Below are 20369 nucleotides of genomic sequence, written 5' to 3'. Positions count from 1 at the left end.
CACAGAATCTGACTACACACTCAGTCCTGTGTCTCTCCCTGGGACCCTCCCTGCTGGACATTTTCCTCGCCCAAGGATATCCAGTTCTTTAGACCTTGACTTTATCCACAGTTACTTCAAGCCCTCTCCACGTTTCCCTCTCCAGGCACAGAACTCCAAGTCCCAACTGCCCCGAAATCACCCAGTGCTGCAAGCAGAAGGTGACACCACCTCTCCAGGGTTCCAGGCCACACAGCCAGGTGCCTTCTTTACCAAACAGTGGTTCTCCTAGGTGGCAAGCAAAAAGTCTCACCTTGCAGTTTGGTGAGCAGCAGTTGTATCACAGACAAAGCTTCTGTTCTTATGGACGTGTAGCTTTTGTTTTCTAAGGGATTTAAAAAACAAACAAAAAAACCCACAACCACATTGAGAACCAAAGGCATGCTAACAGTACAAACAGCAGTCACCACTGTGGTCTCCAGACCACTTTTGTTAGCACAGCTCACTGAGCTCATTTGTGCTGGTGGTCTGCAGAGCTCCCCAGCTAGACGCATGTGAATGGCAGAAAGTGACCCACCAGAGGCTGACAAGTCGACTAAACCTTATGCGTCGCCTTTGCTATTACCACAGCGCTACTGTTCTTTACACGTTGAAAGAGAACAACGCTGGCATAGCTGCAACGTGATCACAGACAACTTCTGTGCATAACAGACTGTTCTTTCGGTGAGTTGTAGCGGCTATAAATCATCCAAATTTTAGTTAAGTAGCATTAAGTGAGGTACATAAATCCTATCCAATCAAGCACAAGCTTGTCACAAAAATTTGTTTGGTATCCTGAGCTAAAATCTTGTTAAAGTTTCATTCCAGGAGGATTGATAGTTAAAAGAACCTTTTCCCAAAGGGGTCTCTGGATTGGTAGCTAGCTCTGAAGTAGGTGCTGCCTTTAGGCATACCAGAAACAAGAGCCACATGCAGGTATGAGGAGACTTGGGGCACTGTTACAGTCACAGGACAAGTGGGAACACTACCAAACTAGTAACAGCCCCATGACTATCAACATTACATAGGTAGCATTTATATCCCCATGGGTGCTCTGCTCAGGGAGAGCACGAACTGCCTCAAAGCCTTGGAGCTTCATGCAGTGGCTGAGAAGATTTTGGATCTCTCCAATGCACATGTATCCAAGAAGTCTGAACGGTGGAGGAGAAAAACTTGTGCTTCATTAAATCAGTAATAGCTTGATTAGATGGGGTCCATCTTCTGCATGGAGAAAATGACTATGTTTCCGATTTGCACTCCCGAGAGGTTGCAGAGAGTTTGCTGTTTGCCTCACCTTCCCTTTTCAAAGCTCTCTCGCACCAGAGGAATTTACTTCTCTGTGCACAGCACCTTGCATAGTCCTGAACAGCTACTGCAACATCAGAATTATCACAGCGCAGTGCAAGGAAGGGCAAAATATTATCTCTGACAGCTAATGCTTATTCTGCACTTCTTCTACCAGCCAACCCCCAGAGGAGGAATGTATTAACGGGCAATTCATCATCGACCACAAACCGGGAAAAGCCTATTTACCTAAAGAATGGGTGATAGATGAACAGGTTTCCAACAGTATTTCTGTCAAAGCCACAGGGTCTGAGTGCTCCTCATCAAACAGCATTAGCCTGTTAAATGCAAAAACACTGTCAGACACCCTGCATCACTGGGACAGAAGGCCGCTCGACTTCCAAGAATGCAGTGTCACCCTCAATTTCGTTAAACAGTTTGAAGCAACAAAGAAAAGGAATATCATCGAAGAGGATTACAGAAAGGAGAATTACCCTTGAAAGTAGGCATTCATGGCTTGTAGCACTCCAAGCTGCACCTTCCACGTGCTGAGTTTCAGTCGGTCACACATTAACTTGCAAAGCTCTTGGCGATAGCAACCTACAGAAAAATAAGGATGTCATTGTGTTACCACAGGGAAAGGCAGAAGGAACCACTTCCTGCTCTGTCTCCCAGGTGTTCCTTGTGCTCCTCTCCAAGTGACATCAAGGTAGTCACTGATATGACCGAGTCAACATCCTGTAACAAGTGACCCTGAAAATCTTCACCACATCAAAACTCTCATTAACAAACATTGGAAGATAAACAGCTGCATTACATATTCTGGCATGCTAATAAAAGCAACCTGTTTTTTTGTCAGACATACCCAGTTCCTCCACCTTGTACCAGCTTTGATGCAAACGTAAATGTGAGCAGCAGAATTAGGCTGCTTTTGATTAGGCAAGCCACCTCAGGCATCCTGCATGTCTCCACAAACTCAGAACAGTTTGGTGACGTGAATTTAAGACAACAGTAAAGGAATGTCCCCAAGGATGGGCTACTCTGTGGGAAAGCTGTTGGGGCAGCTTTGTCCCTGAAGATCTTGCAAGCTGCAGGCAGCGAGATCCTGCAGCTCCTCAAAAGTCTCCCCACTCCCCACATGATCTCCAGGTCCCTCCCTCCTCCCCCTTTCCATTTTAAGAGGAAAGAGTTTATGCTGAGAAAGTTCGCTCTGCACACCATTAGCAGACTTACGCTGTGTCTCCGGGCTCCTCGGCCAGGCTTTGCCCAGGGTCTCGAAGGCACAGATCAGGGACTCCATCTGCACCTCTTTCTCCCTCATGTCCTCGTCCTCTTCGTCATGCTTTGGCAAACCCGTGCCCATGCTCTCAAGAGAGTTCTGCGGAGGCCATGGGGGGAAGGTATGATCGACAGAGGGATGAGGGCAGGCTAGCCACACACTTCAGTGCAATTCAGTCTTCCCTTCCAGTCTGTGCACACCAGTCCTGGTACCCAGTCAGTGCCTCCATACAGGCGGAGCACAGGTCCCTGGGCCACCGGTAGCTCTGCGCTATCGGCGGCCTGCCGCAGTGCACGGCAGGCTCCGTGGCCTTGCATCCAAACACCTCCCTGCGCTATACGAGTCCCACTTGCAGAGCTGCAAAGCACTGCAGACGCTAAACAGAAGCACTCTGCACAGCTTCCTAGGAGTCTCTTGCTGCCTGTAGAACAGCCAGGAATTAACTTTTAATGCTGTATTGGGGCAGTGCTGGACACCACAGGAAGCACCACGCCTACAGAACAGCTGGGCTAATTCAGAATTTGGGCAGCACAGGTATAACCTCCCCAGGGCTCACCCACAGTCTGGTGTTCAGGCCCACCAAGGATCTGGCTGAGCGTGGGATAACCCTCACACCAGCAGCCCTCTGGGCAGAAGCCTGGTGTGTACGTAACAGCACCAGCCGGACTGTCACCACTTGAGTGTTTTGTTTTGAAAGAGGGAAAACTCAGGAAGTTGAACTGTCACCTTCTTTATCATGGGAAAGACGATATCTGCCAGCTCCTGGAACCGGTCTTCCTTTGTTGCCTGCAGCACCCCAGCTGCACAGCGCAGTGCCACCATCTTATACTTTAGGTTCTCCTTCCGACATTCTTTCAGGACAGCCTGGACAATATCACTGACGCTGGGCTGGCCAGGCACTGACTTCTGCAGCTCTGCACTGAAACACAAGGCACACAGAAACTATCAAACCCGCATTAACCCCTTCCCAAACGCTGCCCTTCCCACAGACAGGAAGCAATTCCTGCGTCCAGGCACAGTATTGCCTACCAACAGCTGTGACTGAAGTTACACTCTGGTGCTCTTCTTCGCTCTTACCCTCTCTCTTCTCCCTGTTTTTCTTTCCTGTCTTTCCTCATATGCTTACAATGCACTTTCCCCCTCACTCTTCTTCTACCTCTTCCTCTGTTTTCTCCTTTACGGTGTCAATCCTTTCCCTTAGTTTCTTCTTTCTTCTTAGCAGTTCTGGCCTCTCAACATCCTCTTCCTTACCCTAAATCAACCATTTACCTGTGCAGGTCCCTCTGAAGCATCTCTTACCCCTCCCAGCTCTCACCACTAACCCACACACTGACAAACGGAGTGGAGAAAGACTCCTCACATGCTGATGGGAGATCAGGATGGTGTTCACAACTTTCTAGAGTCTCCTTAGCACCAGACAGGCCACAACATTGTGCAACAACCTCCTTTTTGAGATCCCAGATCCTGAGGGTACCACCTCTTTCAAGACACTTACTTGCATGCAGAAACAACACTGGCAATGGCCTTTAACAGCTCCTCCTGCAATGAGTAAAAAAGATATCACTGAGAAATGCTACACAGCCAAATGGCACAGTCCCGCCGCACCGGGGAAACCTTTGTACTCCACTGTGAGAGGTAGTGGGGAAATACACCTATGACACCGGCCCAGAGAAGCAATGTCTGGCTCCGGCCACTCCTGCTGCAGAGGCTGCAGAGGACTGGGCTTTCCATCTGCACCGAACTGGCAGCGCCTCTGAGCACAAACTAGTACCCCTCAAGGCTAGAATATGGTGCAGTGGAAGTAGTCTAAGTGGGAACCCAACTCCTAAACCAATCTGAATTCCACCTACTTATCTTCCCTGCCATTTTTGTGTCTGTTAAATGCAGGGCAAAAGGCAGACTCCCTAAGCCAGAGTTCCTACACATCCTGCTCTGCAGCACAGAACATTGCGTTTCCTGGCTTGAGGGCTGCATGCTGGTGCCCACAGCGATCCATGAGGTGCCAGTTCCTTTTTTACCTTCCCAGTCCAGGTTCTCCCTGGCAGGCCTTGCAGCAGCGCGGAGAGCACTATTCCCAGATGCGGCGGTACAAGGGAGCCTGTTTGTTTGGCAATTGATGCCATGGCAGCTGCTCCCTGGGCCTTCATCTTCCAGGACTGGGACTGCAGAGCCTTCTCTGTAATGGTTATCAACTCCTGCATATACAGTCTGATACCACCCTGAGTACCTGCACGTCAAACAGAGGAAAACTAATTTTGCCACAAAAAGAAAACAAAACCAAAGAAACATTTGATCTTATTTAAAAAAAAAAGAAAAAAGAAAAAAAAGCAGTTACAGATTTCTTTTTTTTTTTGGCCATGAAACGTATCAGCAAGGCCTACTTCAGGCAAAGGAGTGGAGAATTCCTCCTAGGCTGACTGAAGATAGGTTCTGTTTTCTAGGTGCTTCCAAAGAAAATATTTAGCATGTACCTAGACAAAGAGCTCGTCTCAGTACTTCCATATGGCGGACACTAGACATTGTGTTAGCCTCTTTCTAAGGAATATAACTTTTTTTTTTTTGCAAGAACAGGTCACTGGAAAATCATTTTGCAGCTCCTTTCCCAAATTCCAGAGAAGTAATCTGGTGACTGAGGGACCAGATCCGAAATCAGGTCAGAGAAGGAGCCAGCGAAACCATTTCACCACGCATCCACTTGTTGTTCTCAGACAGAAAGCATGGCAAAATAGCCCTTCTATAGCATAGATTCATTCATTGAAGTTAAAACCACAGGCATCACCAGAGAGATCTCCAACCCGAGACACAGGCCAAAGTCCCCTGTAACTTCAGAGTATGCAGCAGCCCTTAAAGGCTAGCATCAAAATTTCCAAAGATGTCCAGCTATCTGCGCCATGATCAGGGCCATATTACAGTGGCATTCAGTGCCTCACAACTGTAAAACACTTCTCCTGTGTCTGTGTATCCTCAGGGATCAACACCTCTGTAATTATTTTAAATAGCCACACAGAACCTAACCTGCCGAAACTTACACAGGACATCCTGAGCACGGAAGAAAATGGAGACAAGCTTCCCAAATCTCTTACTATGAGAACTCTGTTTTCCAAAATGGATTTCCAGAAAGCATGATATTTCTTGCCCTATGCTTTCCAGAAAGCTTTTACCACCCTTAACGCAACTTACCAGGTACATTTTCCTGCCAAACTTCAGTCCACAGAGTAGAATTCTCTTTCTCTCCTTTCTCTTCATCAGGAACCTCGTGCATGCCAAGAAAAGCCAATGGCAACACATGTTTGGCATGGTTCTTCACTACGTCTGGACTGTAGCGTCCCACAGCATGCACAGTTAAAGCACAGCCTGTTCTGTAAACTGGCTCTGAAGGAGCAAAACAATCACACGTTACGACTGGGAAGCAGGATTTTCCTTTAACAGATTGGTCTGCCTCTTGGGAAGCAGAGGAATGCACAGCATTGTATAATGATGCAGGGAATTATTCAGCCAGTGAAACAAAGCATCACAACATAGAAATGTTTCTTTACCACCTTTTGCTATCACCAGGAACTTTTTCTGCACTGAATTCTGTAACTGAAAACCCCAAAAGCAACATACCTTCCTTTTCCATGTACCAACTGCTGAGTTTGTGCAGCAGCTTCTCGGTGCTACTGTCCCGGGAAGTCTGTAACAGGGAAGAGACTCAAATCACTCAAACACTTAAAAAAAAAAGAACAAGAAAAAAGCAAAATAAAACCTAAAACCATCTCAAACCCCAACTCACCCGGACTAGATGCCCCATGGCAAAGGCAAAAGACTTCTGTACCACGCTGTTGCGATCAGTCAGGCCACTAAGTAAAGCACTCATAAGTTTGCCTGTTGGAAGAGACTCCGCTTTATCAGAAGTAACATGGTTTTATTGCCATGGCAAGAATTACAACAGCCTGCATTCCACTAGATTGTCTGAATTTATGCATTTTTCCTCGTCGCATGTTTGCAGGGTTATAGGCCTGTTTGGTCCTTACATTTAAACAAGTGCACAGCATAACACAGCAAGGCTCAGCAGAAGCTAGTGTTTTGCCAGCCTCAGCCTACACACCTTGGCTGATAATGTTACTGTCCATGAGCACCCCAGCTGATCATGCTGTCAGTTTCATTTCTATTTTGCAACAGAAAGGTGACCTTCTTTCTACTATCAAATCACAATACATTGTAAAGAGAAGACTAAGACCCAAGGAAGCAAAGTCCTTCTTTACGGTCCTCCCACAGTTCAAGTTGAAGGAATAAGTGCTTATTGACAGTGCTGCACTAACACAGCATTGTTCGTCTGCTCCAGGAAAGTCTAGAGATATTTCTGCCTGTTCCTGCTGGGCGCTAGGGAATTCCTTCAGCTCCTTCTCTGCCTCTTCCAACTTGGTGAGGTATTTAACATCGCGAGGACCTACCCCCAGCATACCAGTCTCATATGCACAAGGCAACTTCAAGCAGCTCTCTGAGGAAAATACACATATAAAGATCATTCTTGTGCTAAGATCAAGGGCCAATCGCGAGGAAATACTACCTACAGAACAGCAACAAAAAGCACCTTTAAAACCTGACACCAGAAACAACCTTACCTGAATAAGGTGTTAAATCCTGAGGACACTGCGTGGTTAACGACACAATTACACTTGCACAGCCTCCCTGGAAGATTGCAAGGGAAAACAAAGGTAAGATAAAACAATATTAGACCCTGGTTATTCCTATTAATACTTGCTATAGGCACTTGTATGACATGATCTAGGCCCACCAAGCCTCTGCCCTGATATGCCGCGAGCCAAGGGCAGAAGCACAAAAACAGTTTGTAACAAAATGAATGACAAGAATTGAATTAAGACCCACCAGGACCCACACTAACGATAGATGGCCCTGGAAGATTTGCAGCTATCAAGGACAACCTTCTGCACTCAAGTGTCACAGAGCACACAGCCACGTAGCCCGGGGGAGGTTAAGGCAGCACGCATTCAGAAAATCGCAAGTAATGTAGGTGGATTGAGACTCAGATGTAAAATGATTCCAGTATGAATAAGCCCAAGCTGTCACTTTAAAAGAGACAGTCAAAAGAACACTATTTACGTTGACGCTGCACTGTGTTCCCTTCTCCATTTCCAAATGAAGAATTGAAATCACAGACATACCTTTGTGCCAAGGCCTACTCCACTTTTGATCAGTTCACACAGCCGAGGAACCAGCTCACCCAGGACTGACACATCCAAATACTGCAAGCTCTAGAGAAAGGCAAGGGACGGGGGAAGAGAAAAAAAAAGAAAAAAGAAAGGTGATGGTGGCAGACTTAAGCTGGTCTGCTTCCAGCCTGCCTCAGTTCTGCAGGCTGGTCTTCAGCTGAATCATGAGTTTGCTGCATGGTGGGAAAAAGGCACCACAAAGTGGCTTCCACCGCGTACAGGTTCTCTTGTCCTACTCCTATGCTGAGCTGACCCTGCTGAAATTATCATTTGCTGGTACTGATGTACTCCTGCACTCCACCTGTTTAGAAAGCTGAAAGCAACACACTAGCAAGAACTCCTTTTGGGAAGGGAAAGAGATGCAAAGGTGTGCATATCTTAGGACAAAACCCAACATTCCCCCAACTGTTTGAAACCCTGAAGCAATAACATATCCAAACTAGACAATGAAATGAAACTAGTCAAGACAGTTTTTAAACAGGTCAAGACAAACAAGTGGAATAAAGGTACAAGAGGGATGTTACTGGTATAATTTCTAAACTCCTATGCCTAAATCGCCACTGCGCAAAGCAGAAAGCCTCACATTTCCAGCACTGTGTGTAGCACACTGTCTGCAGAGTGGACATCCACCCTCCAGCAAATTCAAGGATCACATACTAACTGAAGGTAACCCTCTCTGAGCTCCAGAAGTCACATCTGCTGTCGCTTCCCCCTCCTGCACCGGTCTGGTGAAGGGAACAATCCATTATATCCCATCCAAGGATATAATCTCCCAGCCCCAGACTATAGAGGAATAGAGAGAAGGTTGCTCATAAGCCAGGACACCTTCATGCTACTCCAGGGAAGCCATACTATCTCCCCCCTCCCCTAGGAAATCCCAAGCATGGATCAGGGCAGCACAACTGTCCCCCCACGGCTGGCAGGAGAGAGGCATGGCCCGGAGGAGGGACAGCAGCAGCTGCTGCAGCCTGCGGGGTGGCAGCGAGTACACTTTTACATGGAGCCTTGCATCCCTAGCCGCTTTACACACTATTTATAGACAGCGCTCCACCTGACACCAACACACAGCTCCACATGCTGTGATGTACAGGAGAGCTTGCTGCTGTTACTTTTCCATAAGCACAGCAAACAAAGAATAGCTCTGGTGGCTACGCTTCTCCTAAAACTTGCTCAGTGCTCACACCCCCCGGCCTGCTCACATGCCCCTGAGCAGAAAAGAAGGGTCTTTGCTTTGGGAAGGGACAAGCTCTTACAGAAGGCAGGGAGCTCTGCCAAGACAGACCCTACAGCACAGTGTCTGGGCATCAGCAACTCCTCCTCCAGCAGCAGGAAACTATGGTGCCCAACACCAGCTGCTGACAGCGCTTTCAGTGATATCAGCATTTTCTCTAAACATCTCCACCATCAAAGCACTGGCAAAGCCCCAGCAGGAATACCTAAGGCACCATGAGGCAAGGGTTGGACAGCATTTGTGCCTTAAGAACAATGACTATCACCAGTTGGAGGCCCAGGCAAGAAGCTGATTGTGGAATTGTGGGCCAGAGATGAAGAGAAATGGCAGCTACCATAATCCAGAACCAGCTGAGCCCCCATCACTGGGCGGACCCCCATCACAAGTGTGGGCACTTGAAAGATGCCCTCTTCATCAAAGCAGGCGGGTCTTCAGGTGGAGATACAATCCGTCCGACTCCAAACAGAGCCAAGGTTATTTACAACCGATTTGAGTAGCAAGCTGTGGCAATAGGATGAGAGAAGTCAGTACATGAAAAAGAAGGTGGACAAACACCCACATGGAGATGTGATAACATTTTATCACATTATTAATACCCTGAAGAGGTATTCTGTAAAGCTCCCACGTCGATTCCTATTCTTCTCCTACAACATACCTTACTTTGGAACTCTTCTGAATCAAGTACTTACCATGTTAATGGTTTCCATCATGGGAGATGACTTGACAGCACTAAGTCTGGCACTATCCATTGCAGTCTAAAAAAAAAGAAAAAAACAAACCCAAGTGTAAACTCAATACAAAAACAGTGGAAAAGGCAACATCAGCTATAACTCACTACCTCGTAAACTCAAACCAAAATCCATTTCAGATGCATACAGACATAAAGTAATTATGTCTACAGACTATGAATGTCTCCGTTTCAGAGGCAGATGGAGTTCTAGCTGGCATACAAGAGCTAAACCATGCACTCTGACATCATGGAAATAAAAAAAAAAAAAAGAAAAAAAAAAGAAGGAAAAGAAAGGAAGAAAGAAAATAGGAGAAAAAAAGAGAAGAAATCCCACTCTGACCTATTGTTCACTCCTTTTGCGTTTGCAAAGGGCAGAATTTGACCCCTTTCCCTCCCGACAATGAAATTAGCTAAATTTGCTTCTGAACAGAGGGTTTCAGTCACTTTCCCAGAAGACTGCTACTGATTAATACGGTTCTTTGAGAGAGATTAAAGGACACTGCTGATAACATCCACCCTCAGCTATAGTGCTATAGCACACCTTCTAATTTATGTTTTAAGAAGTCCTGCAGTTAATCCCTTGGGAAAAACAGCAGGAAAGTTTGACAGTACAGGTGCATTGCAGATAATTATTACAGACTCTCTCTTCACCTGTTTCACAGTTGTACATGGAGCTGAAGTGACATTTAACAACAGGTCTTACTAAGATTGTTCTTCACTTTCTGAAATACGTGGTGGTCTAGTGAATAAAAAAAAAACCCCAGTCCTTCAAAAAAACCCCCACACTTGTCTAGCCATATTCCAATGACCAAACTTTTTTTAGTAACTTATTAGCTATTTCTCTTTGCATCTTTGAACACCTCTCAACCAAATCTTCTATTTTTCTGTTCACTGACTGAAGCTGAAATCTTTGTTACCTCTGTTCTGTTGATACTTTCCCATTACAATTGCACTTACTTTCTCCTGATCCGTTGCACAAAGACTCAAATAATTGAGGACTTGAGGCTCCAGCACACTCAAGGATTCCAGCAGGGCTGGGATAAGTTTTGGTGCATGAGGTTTCAGCATAGACCCAGCACTTTTACTGATCTTCACAAGAGTGTTAATGCTGGAAAAAGATCAAAGGGAAGGTTAACAGAGAAACACACAGACTTAGCTGAAAAAACTTCTCTGGTCTACTCTAATCCAGTACCAACAAAAAAGCCAATCCAAATCTCAGATACACCAATATAAATCTAACTGCAAACAAAGATCTGTGTATTTTTCTGCTTAAGCAAAATCATACCCTAGCCTTGAGCTTTCAACTGATGCTATGTTTTGCACAGAGACTGCTTACTTTGGCCAGGGTATCACAAAGGGAATGGGCAAAGAGGCAGTACTACAGACAGATGTAGGAAGAAATAACACATCTTCATGTTTTAAAGAAGCTCTGGGTAAAGTCACCACAGAGATATCCATTGTCTCTGCCCCAGAAAAAACAAATTACAATGATCTGTTCAAATGCCACTTGTCAGTTTCAGATTGACCACATCTCTCAAGCTGCATTTTGACAAAGGGTTTTCTGATCTTCAAAAGGAATGAAAAAATTCAAGAAATATTCACTATAATTTGTTAGGAGCTTTCTAACCTTCCTGGATAATCACGTTCAATAAATGAAAACTATTTTTGCAAAGACGAGCTACACTCTAGGTCTGAATTTTCCAGCTTTTCTGTCCTTCAAGCAAATGAAGGAATAAACAAGGTTACAAAGTGACAAGCATATGAAGTCCCCACACACCAAGGGACATCAAACCGTTACATGACATAAAATGTATTTGAACAGTGTGACCAAATGCAGTCGCCTTTGGGATGTGAACTGTCATTACTCACAACCAGTTGTGAAATAAGACCTGGCTGTTTCAAGAACTACCGTGGGATTTTTTGTTTACAAGCAGAAGAGAGATGCCTGTCCTGAAGGAAAGCCTCAAGCGCAGCAAACTGCTTGCAGATCAGTTTGCCAATTGTACAGGGAGAAGAAAACTTCCTGCTGGGAACTGAATCTGGGCACTTGCAGAGAAGCCAGATACTGCCAAAGACAGGTAGAGTTCCCAGGGCTGCTGTTGGAATTCAGTGAGTTCAAAGGACTCAAGAAGGTGAGGACTCAGATGTTCTGGGGAGAAACGTGTCACTTCAAACACAAAGAACATTCTGCAACTCAGGTGAATAAGCTGGGTCTCCTTGGGACAAATCACGACCTGACCCCGCGGGAACTTACATGATGCAAAACTAACCTGAGAGATCGGACTTCAGCAACTGTGCTCACTATTCCTTTGTCTAGGAGGCAAGGGAGCAACACAGCTATCGTCTTCTGACCAGCTGCTCCTTTAGAAGGATCACACATTTTCACACAGACCTGGGGACAGATGAGAATCAGTGTTGCAAGCATGTACAAACCTCCTGCTCATTACATTAAAGCACCTTCTCCGTCAGACAGAAGAAGCCAGCAGCAACTAGAGCAACTGCTCACAGCCAAACCCAGGCTCTGTTACACCTTCATTCTCCTCTCCAGGAGGTACTTAAGCCCTAAGCCACTTAGGTACTTAACCCCTAAAAGGAGTTTCAGCTACGGTCAGCTTCCAGAAAAGGCTAATTCAGAGCCTAGAAGGCCTTGATCTGCACCTGGATGAAGAGATGGACCAAATGACCTCTCAGTTGAGGGACAGCCTATGTCAGCCACATGGATTCAACCATTCCATGAGGCAGAGCAGCAAGTCCCGGATCAGAACAGATTCTGCAATTCAACAATGTTTTGGGACCAGATCACCACTTGTGCCACTGAAATGTCATGCTGCATGCATTGTGAGGGTTGTGATTTCAAACACAGCTCTTAAGATACATTTCCATTTCCATTGATGTGACTTTTTTAGAGGAATACCAAACAAAATATTAACTGATATATGTACTACACCCAAGAAATCTTGTGTCAGTAACAGCATCAGAGAGTGAAGTTCAGACTGGATCACTTTGTTTCACACCAGTGAGGTTCCACTTGGCTTGGTCAACTAGATCAGCTGGGCTTGGTCAACTGTTGAAGTTACAGGAAGTTTCCTTAAATCCCACCCCCAAGTGGGGAAAAAAAGGACATCAGAGGGAAAAAAACAGTTCATTATATCCCTCCTTTGGTTGTATAGAACTTAACATCGCATTATCCTCAAGCAGCAGAACTTCACCAGCATCAACAAAAGTACGGGAAAGTATATGGTCAAGCTTATTACGATTGCTTTCTAGGGGGCTGTTCTGTTTATCACAACTGCACCTTACACTAGAGATCTTGTCAAGACAACAGCCTATAGTAAACAGGTCACTCCTGCAGATATGATACTGAATGATTACCTGACATCAAAACCATATACGCCTCCATGTGCAAATGATGAAATTAGAGTTTTACCTTGCTTAAAGTTTTTAGGGCTAGTTCTGCTGCCTTTCGCACAGTCTCCTAAAAAAGAAGTCAACAATCCATTGTTACTATTTTAAAATCTTTATAGAACGATTCATATTAATCAATAAGTATAACACTAGTTATAGTGTTAATAAGGCTGTATTTGTGGCTAATAATATAATATCTTTCAAAGAAATTTTGGCTTTGGTCCCTAGTATCTGATCTACTCAATGACAAATGTATTAAAAATCCTGCCTGACACCGCCAGGTTCTCTGTGCTTCGGTTCACATTTGTCTCTGTGGTATTATTTTATTGGTTGTCCTTTACAAAACAAAAAAAGCCACAAAACAAAAAAATGCCAAACAAACAATAAAACCCAAAACCAAACCCCCAAAAACCAATGGAACCTTCTACTGGAAAAAGAAATATATAGCGCTTTGGGTATGCTTTACCCCCTCCTCAATATAATGCCTGTTGTTTAGTGATGCTTTACTCAACTGAATGTCTAGGACTAGAGAAAGATGGACAAACAGTACAATTAGTGCAGCTCTTGGGGCCTGTGACACCACCACCAATTAGATTCTTTAACTTTACTTGTATTGATGAATTAAGCAGTACCTAGCTATATTCCTGCATACTGAAACACAGTCACCTGGACTGGTAATGTCTTAGGGTGTTCTTGGAAAAAATCTGGCCTGCCACAAGTAGTCCTTCCCAAACCATTTCCAGGTAAAATTCAGGAATTAGACCCTTCCCAAAAGGCAGTTTGCAGGCAGTTGCTCTATTTTGGAGGCTAATATAGCTCATTAGCACTGAGGCAAAACTGCTCAGTTGGTTTCAATGCCCCATAACATTTCTGAACACACTAAATCTACTAGTATGGAAGCAACTTTCTGGTACACAGTACACTTTGGTAAACAGCTCAACCTTGAGCAGAGAAGTCTGGATCCAGAGAGAACACAGCTCAAATCTGGAAGGACCCAAGGACTCTGACTTCATGTATACAAGTCATTTAAGCACCCAAGCAGCCCAAAATAAATGTTTCTATACTCGAGAGTTAAGCAAATACTTAGGAATTCTTTTATATCCAGGAAAAATGGTGAACCATCAAGAATAAGCACAGTAGGAATGAAAACCAACACTTAAAAACATGAGAAACATACACAAAGAGTTTCCAAGGCAGCATGGAAATTTTAACTGCAAGGGGCCTGAATTTCTAGTCTGCTTAATACCCAAACTCCCATTGGCTTCAACTTGACATCTCTCTTTAAGCATCTCAAACCTTGATCACTGTACTTTCTGTTGAAGATTCCTGTTCAACTATCAGTGCCATTACCTTAATGTCATCTTGCACTCTGAATAGGATTTCCCAGATCTCTGGAAGCTTGTCTACAATGTCATCCAAAGGTCTTCCTCTTAGTAAGTCATTCAGTGCCAGACAGCTGCAAACAAGAAATTTTATTTCCTTCACATGGTGTACTTATTTGATACAGGTGTATATACAGATACGTTTCCAAATATAAGTAAGTGGTTAAAAAACCTGAGAACTGTTTCACATTCCTTATTTTCCCCAAACCCTACATCTACTCTGTCATAGGAACGCCTCCTTTAGCAGAGAAAAAAAACGTTCAGCCAGTCAGATGAAATCTGAAACAGGTGACAGCAAGTGAGAAAAGCTGCTGTGGTGAAAATTGCTATTGCAAACATTCCAGTTACAAAATTGTTTCAGATTTCTTTTCTGTAAGTATAGGATAAGAACAAAACAAAATGGCCTAAAGGCTGGAATTGAAATTAAAATGGAATTTTTCAATACAGCATAACTACAAACCATTATAAACAAAAAGCAGTTTATTAAAAACGCTATACCGACTGGCAACGTGCTGTCAAGTACATATATAGCCAGACTGCCAAGATTTTCTAACATTAAGCAATATTTCAGGTCCAAGGATAGGCAAGAACTTTGTGACCAGAAAACTCTTCCTTCAGAGAATGTTGTTTAGTATCATGCTCAAGTTACATGCAATAAAAAATTTCAGGCTCAATGAAGCAAATAGCTTCAAGATTGTATCACACTTCAAGTGCAGACTACAAGACTGTGCTCTATCCTGATGAAAGGATGTGTCCTCTTTCCCCCCTCAACTTCTTCAGGTTAACAAGTTTATGGCGAAGAAGAGGAAAGAAGAGAGTTCAAAGAAAAATCTGTTACTTTTCCTAGCAATACCTGGATTCCCTGATCCTCCACAGACTGCTGGTTAGGTTACCGATCAAGTCCTCAAGAATTTCCTTCATGTACTTATCAACCTATCATTAAAAAAAGGAAAAATCAAGAAACGAGCATGGACCATGCATCCTTGTCCTGTACTCTCAAAAAAAAAGCTCCTTTTGGACAATACAACCTCTTTCAGCCACAGCAGATGAACTAATGACCCTGCGAAAACTTACTCTGACTTTGCTTTAGACATGACTTTCTCTGCACTATTTCAGGGCTTAATGCTGTGACAGAGATGACAAGCAAAGAGCAAAGTCCCTCAGTCCTTTATCAACTGAACTGTTTAGATGCAGCACCAAACATGTATTTACAGGAGAAGCAGCTGCGCTCTGATGAGGGATCAGAGCGAATGACTTCACACTAAAATCAGCTTTTCTTGGAGAAAACATTTGCAAACCCAATTCCAGGCCTTTCACAGCCAGAGCAAGGGCATCTCACGAAAATCACTTTTTCCTGAAACTTGTCCAGGAGGAGTTACCCTCAAACTTCCCATGGGCTTCTTCCCACTTAAAAACTGAGGAACCATATTTAGATGCTCTTGCTCTAGGAAGGGCATCTTAGGCCATAAGGATTCCTGAAGAGCTTCTCATAAGCAATATCAAAGCAATACTGAAGTATTTCCCAAAGGGGAAAGACCCTTTAAGTAAAGTAAATCATAAACTTTAGCACTGGCCATACAAACAAGGTCTGCGATAGCCTTTCATACGTAAGAGGCAGTGCAAAACCTCTGCGCATCCTCCAGCTCATCCACGGATTCAAACACCTCCTTCTCTGTAGCACAATACCTCACCCCTTTCTGCACAGCCCCTCCTTTCACAAGATGCAACTGTCCCACAAGGATCGCTGAGATGCTGCTAGCTAGTAGCAAACCCACCACTCTGCACTTTGCTGCTCACTCACCATTGACTTGTCGGTGACCAAGGCATTCCAAATGCTGGTCATTGCCTGTCGAATGCCCAGGTTGGGGTCAAACTGGTATCGGTAGAGCCGGGGAAGAAGCTGGGGCAAAAATGGAGCCAGCTGCTCTCCAGCCTTGGCAGCTATCACATTGAAACCAAAAGCTGCTCCCTGAAACGATGACAAAAGAGTATTTGTTGAAACAATCTGCTCACTCACTCAGTTATTGCTCCTGGGCACACCACAGTCAGTGGTAAAGTTGGCTGACACAGTTTAGATTTAGACCAAACCAAAAGGACTAGAATGGTACCAGAATTAGCCCCCCATCAGTGCTACAGCACCGCAGTGATCTCAAGCATACAATCACACTCAAAACTTCCTTCTCTCCAACCTTCATTTCAAGACACTGATTGACCCCATTTGCAAAAGTGGTGGTGGAAAACTAAAACTATGAAGATTTGAGTATGTCCTTCCAAAAGAGATTCTTTCTCGGAAAAAATGGTCAGGGTGGACCACTGCTTCCCTACAACTCTGCTGCATTTAGAAAAACTAGAATAACTTAGGAACTGAAAAACTGAAAATAAAAAAACTCTACCTTAGCTCCACAACCTGAAATTTCTGGGGATTATCATTTTGCATCTGTCCATATTTACTTTAAACTCCAAGTATTCTTCCATACTCTTTTCTTTCTCCAACACTGTCAATTCCACTCTCAATTCTAACACAGTGGAACTGCTGCTCGCCCATGAAGTCCCATGGGATTTGGCAGGATAGCCCAAAGAGAAATTGCTCAATACAGGCAGCGCAGTGACTGCCTCTAACGACTTCATGTTTCCTGACCTGCAGTGTCAAAAGCTGCCTCTCAAAACCCCAAGCTAGGGATTTCACAGGACAGGATGTGCTGTCTGGGTTAGTCTAGAAAAGGAAGAGTAATAAAGACAAACTCTCAGTTAGGACCACTGCTGTGAGCAGCAAGAGGTTGCAGAAAGTATAAGGTAAAGGGAGGCATCACCTGCAAGGCCCTGAACAGCTTGCTCTGCCTAGCTCTTGTGTGGAGCACAGACTTCCAGATGTCCCCTTCAACTTAAATGATTCTGCAATTTCCTCAAATGCCAAAGCTGAACCTACAGTTGCTGAGTGGATTTTCTTGACTCATCCTGGCTCGTGAAATTCCACCAGGGTCAGGAACCTAAGTATGCTCCTGTGCTTCCGAAATCCCAGTGCAAAGAGAGGGAAGTCTTGAGAGACGTGCTGACTTGTCAAACTCTGGCTGAAAGTTAATGCTGGGGCTTGGTTTTTGCACTAGGTGTTGCCAAAGACTCGAAACTTCTGCAAGCATGAAAGAGTACGAAAGGTGCAATACAGAAGATGCAGCTACTTGGGTCTTCTGCAAGAAAGCACACGAAAGGTGCTATGCCCACTCCGAGGGACAAAACAAGTTCCTCCATGCTTATGTAGAGCCAGTGAAAAAGTCCCCAAGTTAAAGCTTGGAAATGTATACTTAAATCTTAAAATTTATGATGCTACTTTTTTTTGCAGGAAGTGGATCCAATAGTATTTTGGCTTTGCTAAAGGTTTCAGTAGCTTTATAATAACAAGACTTGAATTAAGAAAGGATGCTTTTGACAACAGTGATTGAACTGGTGTATTGTCAACTGGCTTTTTAGCAACTTACTGAATACTTTTTGCTCTGCCTTTTTACATAACGAAGGTCACTTTCTCTGGCATCTGAAAATTCATCCGGTTTTGAAAATATTATCTCACTGTTTGAACACATCAAGACCTGGCCTCTAAGCACAAAAGTAAAAGAAAAGGATCACAGTTGATTCAGAGGGGAGTGTAGGATGATGTGAACCCAATGATACCAATATTTTGTGTAAGAATTTCAAGTAATTCTGAATTTGTTTCTCAGGCTGGTAAATTTGCATCGGACCTGACAGCAAAGCGTCAACAAATGGCCTCCACATGCAGTTATCCATAGATCATACAACCAGAGCTAGAGAAATGCAGTTATTGTTTCCAGAGTTCACAGTGGGAATGGAAGTGGTATGAAAACAGCAAATTACCTTCCGAGAATTCCACATGGCATGATGGTTGGCCAGATTCATGAATTTGTACACCAGGTCTGGCTGATTAAGATCACTAGCCAGTGAACAAAGCTCCTTGTAGGTAGAAAGACCTTGACTTTGGAAAGCAGAAGGGAAATCAGTGTCACTATTTTTAGCTGCACAAATGCCATAATAGCTAAAGTTATAGTCAAATCACAGCCTAAAGCAGACAGAGAGAAGTGAATACCCTATCTGTACTACCAGAAAATAGTTATGGTAACTTGGAGAACAAGAAGGAACAAAAAGCTCAGGAAGCAGATTTATAAGCAAGGGAATACTGTTTCAGTGCTGATTGTGTGTCTGTTATTGAGGCTGCCAGTAAACTTACCCATCTGGGGTTTTGCTCAGGCCACCCTGGAACACCACAGTTTCTCCAGTCATCTCATGTTTGGCTCTGGTAGAAAAGAGGTCCAGTATTAGCTTTACCAAACTCTACCCTTGAATGGACTGCATGCTACAGAACAAGTTAATCTGCTTTGCTTGATTAACTCAGTAACTTCTCATTCTTTCAGTTCCAATCCCACAAAAACCATACAGCTGTGCAAAGCCACACATACTGCAAGGAATCTCATTAACCTGTATCATGTATAATGTTAAGGAGAAGCTGCAGAAAGTGAGGGTTTTGGTGTGCAGTCAGCAAATCTCTACTTCAAAATGCAAAAATCCAACTTCCATTCATCTAATCTCTTCCTGTTTACCACCACTGCATCCCCACACTCCCAGCCCAGGCTTTTGTTATTCACGGTGGCCACACCCACACCAGGTTAGACCGGAGTAGGCTGTTGAAGAGCATTTCCAGCACTGACCTACATGATTATTAGCCAGGAGTCCTGTAAGACCAGCATTTTTTGCACTAAAGCTGACAAGTGACCATTAACAACATTTTCTCAGCAAAAGGTACATTTCAGGCACAAGCAAGTCCCCACTTCCGCAACATTCACATTGTTCAGAGTTGCTGCAAGAGGTCGTTGTCCTTTGCAATTACACAATGCAGCAAGTAGGAAATCTAACCAAACGCCAACTGATTTGAACTGCTTGAATCGAGACTGAATAACTATTTTGAAGCTTTGTTGAATGGAACAAAACTGGAACAACTTCAGTCACAACAGACTCTAAGCCGAATTAAGAAATGTCCCAGTTTGACCCACTGGCAATATATGCATATTGGCTTGCCCTTGGCCTCAAACCATCTCTTTCCACACACAAGAGAGGCACATTTTTGTGCCACATCAGACGCATAGCTCAGAGTACTCTCTCACTGTGTTCTGAGCTTACCGTACCTTTTCCCAGTCATAAGGGTATCAACAAGTGTGGTGACTAGCTCTTGCTGATCCTGTTCACTTCCTAGTTCATATATCAGCCCAAGACCTTTTGAAGCAACATCTTGACTAAGCTCTGCAAGAGATTTTACAAAGTAAAATTAAAGATAAGCATGTAATTAAGTAATACACAAATTTCAAAAACAAGATTCAACCAAAATCATGATGTAGCAACAGGAGCTCTGTGCTGCAGTTCACAGCTTTCCATTTTAGAGCAGATCCAGCCTGGCAAGACACAAGCTTTGCACTCTGAAGCAGCAATTTGTTCTGAAGGCATACCCCCCATCAAATTAGGTGACATCTTCATGTTAATATTGTCACCGCAGGTTTTGAAATAGCAGAGAAAGTTCCAAGAGCTGTAAGTATTCTGACACACTGCTGGCCCCTGAAGTGCAGCAAAGTTAATGGTGATACTCCCTTCAACTTCAGTGAGCTTTGGATAGGCTGCCGCATGACACCCTTTCCACTAGGTAGACCTACAAGCCAAAATTTGGTAGCTCAAAGAGGGCTTAGAGTTCCCTGTCCATGTAGAACTCTGTGATGTGCATCCTACTACCCAAAGCAGAGCAGAGTTAGCACCACTGAACAGTTTCTGTTTATTA

General features: G+C 44.1%; 1 protein-coding gene across 15 annotated transcripts in view; it reads right to left on the bottom strand.

Moving 5' to 3' along the window:
- Nucleotides 1–20369, bottom strand: part of ECPAS (Ecm29 proteasome adaptor and scaffold) — a 66765-nt gene that overhangs the window by 3396 nt on the left and 43000 nt on the right. For 13 of the 15 annotated variants that reach the window (XM_075137419.1, XM_075137422.1, XM_075137415.1 and 10 more), the window contains 22 exons: nucleotides 19729–19843; nucleotides 18777–18842; nucleotides 18407–18524; nucleotides 16344–16511; nucleotides 15396–15475; nucleotides 14511–14616; nucleotides 13183–13230; nucleotides 12026–12147; nucleotides 10713–10863; nucleotides 9715–9780; nucleotides 7747–7836; nucleotides 7186–7252; nucleotides 6354–6445; nucleotides 6188–6254; nucleotides 5762–5953; nucleotides 4600–4808; nucleotides 4077–4120; nucleotides 3308–3500; nucleotides 2536–2680; nucleotides 1797–1902; nucleotides 1552–1640; nucleotides 293–364 (listed from right to left, as the gene is read on the bottom strand). In XM_075137419.1, the coding sequence (XP_074993520.1) occupies nucleotides 293–364; nucleotides 1552–1640; nucleotides 1797–1902; nucleotides 2536–2680; nucleotides 3308–3500; nucleotides 4077–4120; nucleotides 4600–4808; nucleotides 5762–5953; nucleotides 6188–6254; nucleotides 6354–6445; nucleotides 7186–7252; nucleotides 7747–7836; nucleotides 9715–9780; nucleotides 10713–10863; nucleotides 12026–12147; nucleotides 13183–13230; nucleotides 14511–14616; nucleotides 15396–15475; nucleotides 16344–16511; nucleotides 18407–18524; nucleotides 18777–18842; nucleotides 19729–19843 (2406 nt within the window). Of the gene's footprint in view, nucleotides 1–292; nucleotides 365–1551; nucleotides 1641–1796; nucleotides 1903–2535; nucleotides 3003–3307; nucleotides 3501–3941; nucleotides 4121–4599; nucleotides 4809–5761; nucleotides 5954–6187; nucleotides 6255–6353; nucleotides 6446–7185; nucleotides 7253–7746; nucleotides 7837–9714; nucleotides 9781–10712; nucleotides 10864–12025; nucleotides 12148–13182; nucleotides 13231–14510; nucleotides 14617–15395; nucleotides 15476–16343; nucleotides 16512–18406; nucleotides 18525–18776; nucleotides 18843–19728; nucleotides 19844–20369 lie in introns of those variants that run through there. The other 2 variants (XM_075137425.1, XR_012670989.1) reach the window with 2 other exon arrangements.

Source organism: Calonectris borealis, chromosome Z (assembly GCF_964195595.1).
Source record: "Calonectris borealis chromosome Z, bCalBor7.hap1.2, whole genome shotgun sequence".
Lineage (NCBI taxonomy): Eukaryota > Metazoa > Chordata > Aves > Procellariiformes > Procellariidae > Calonectris > Calonectris borealis.
Note: the sequence above shows the minus strand (reverse complement) of the source record. Positions and strands in the feature narration are given on the sequence as shown.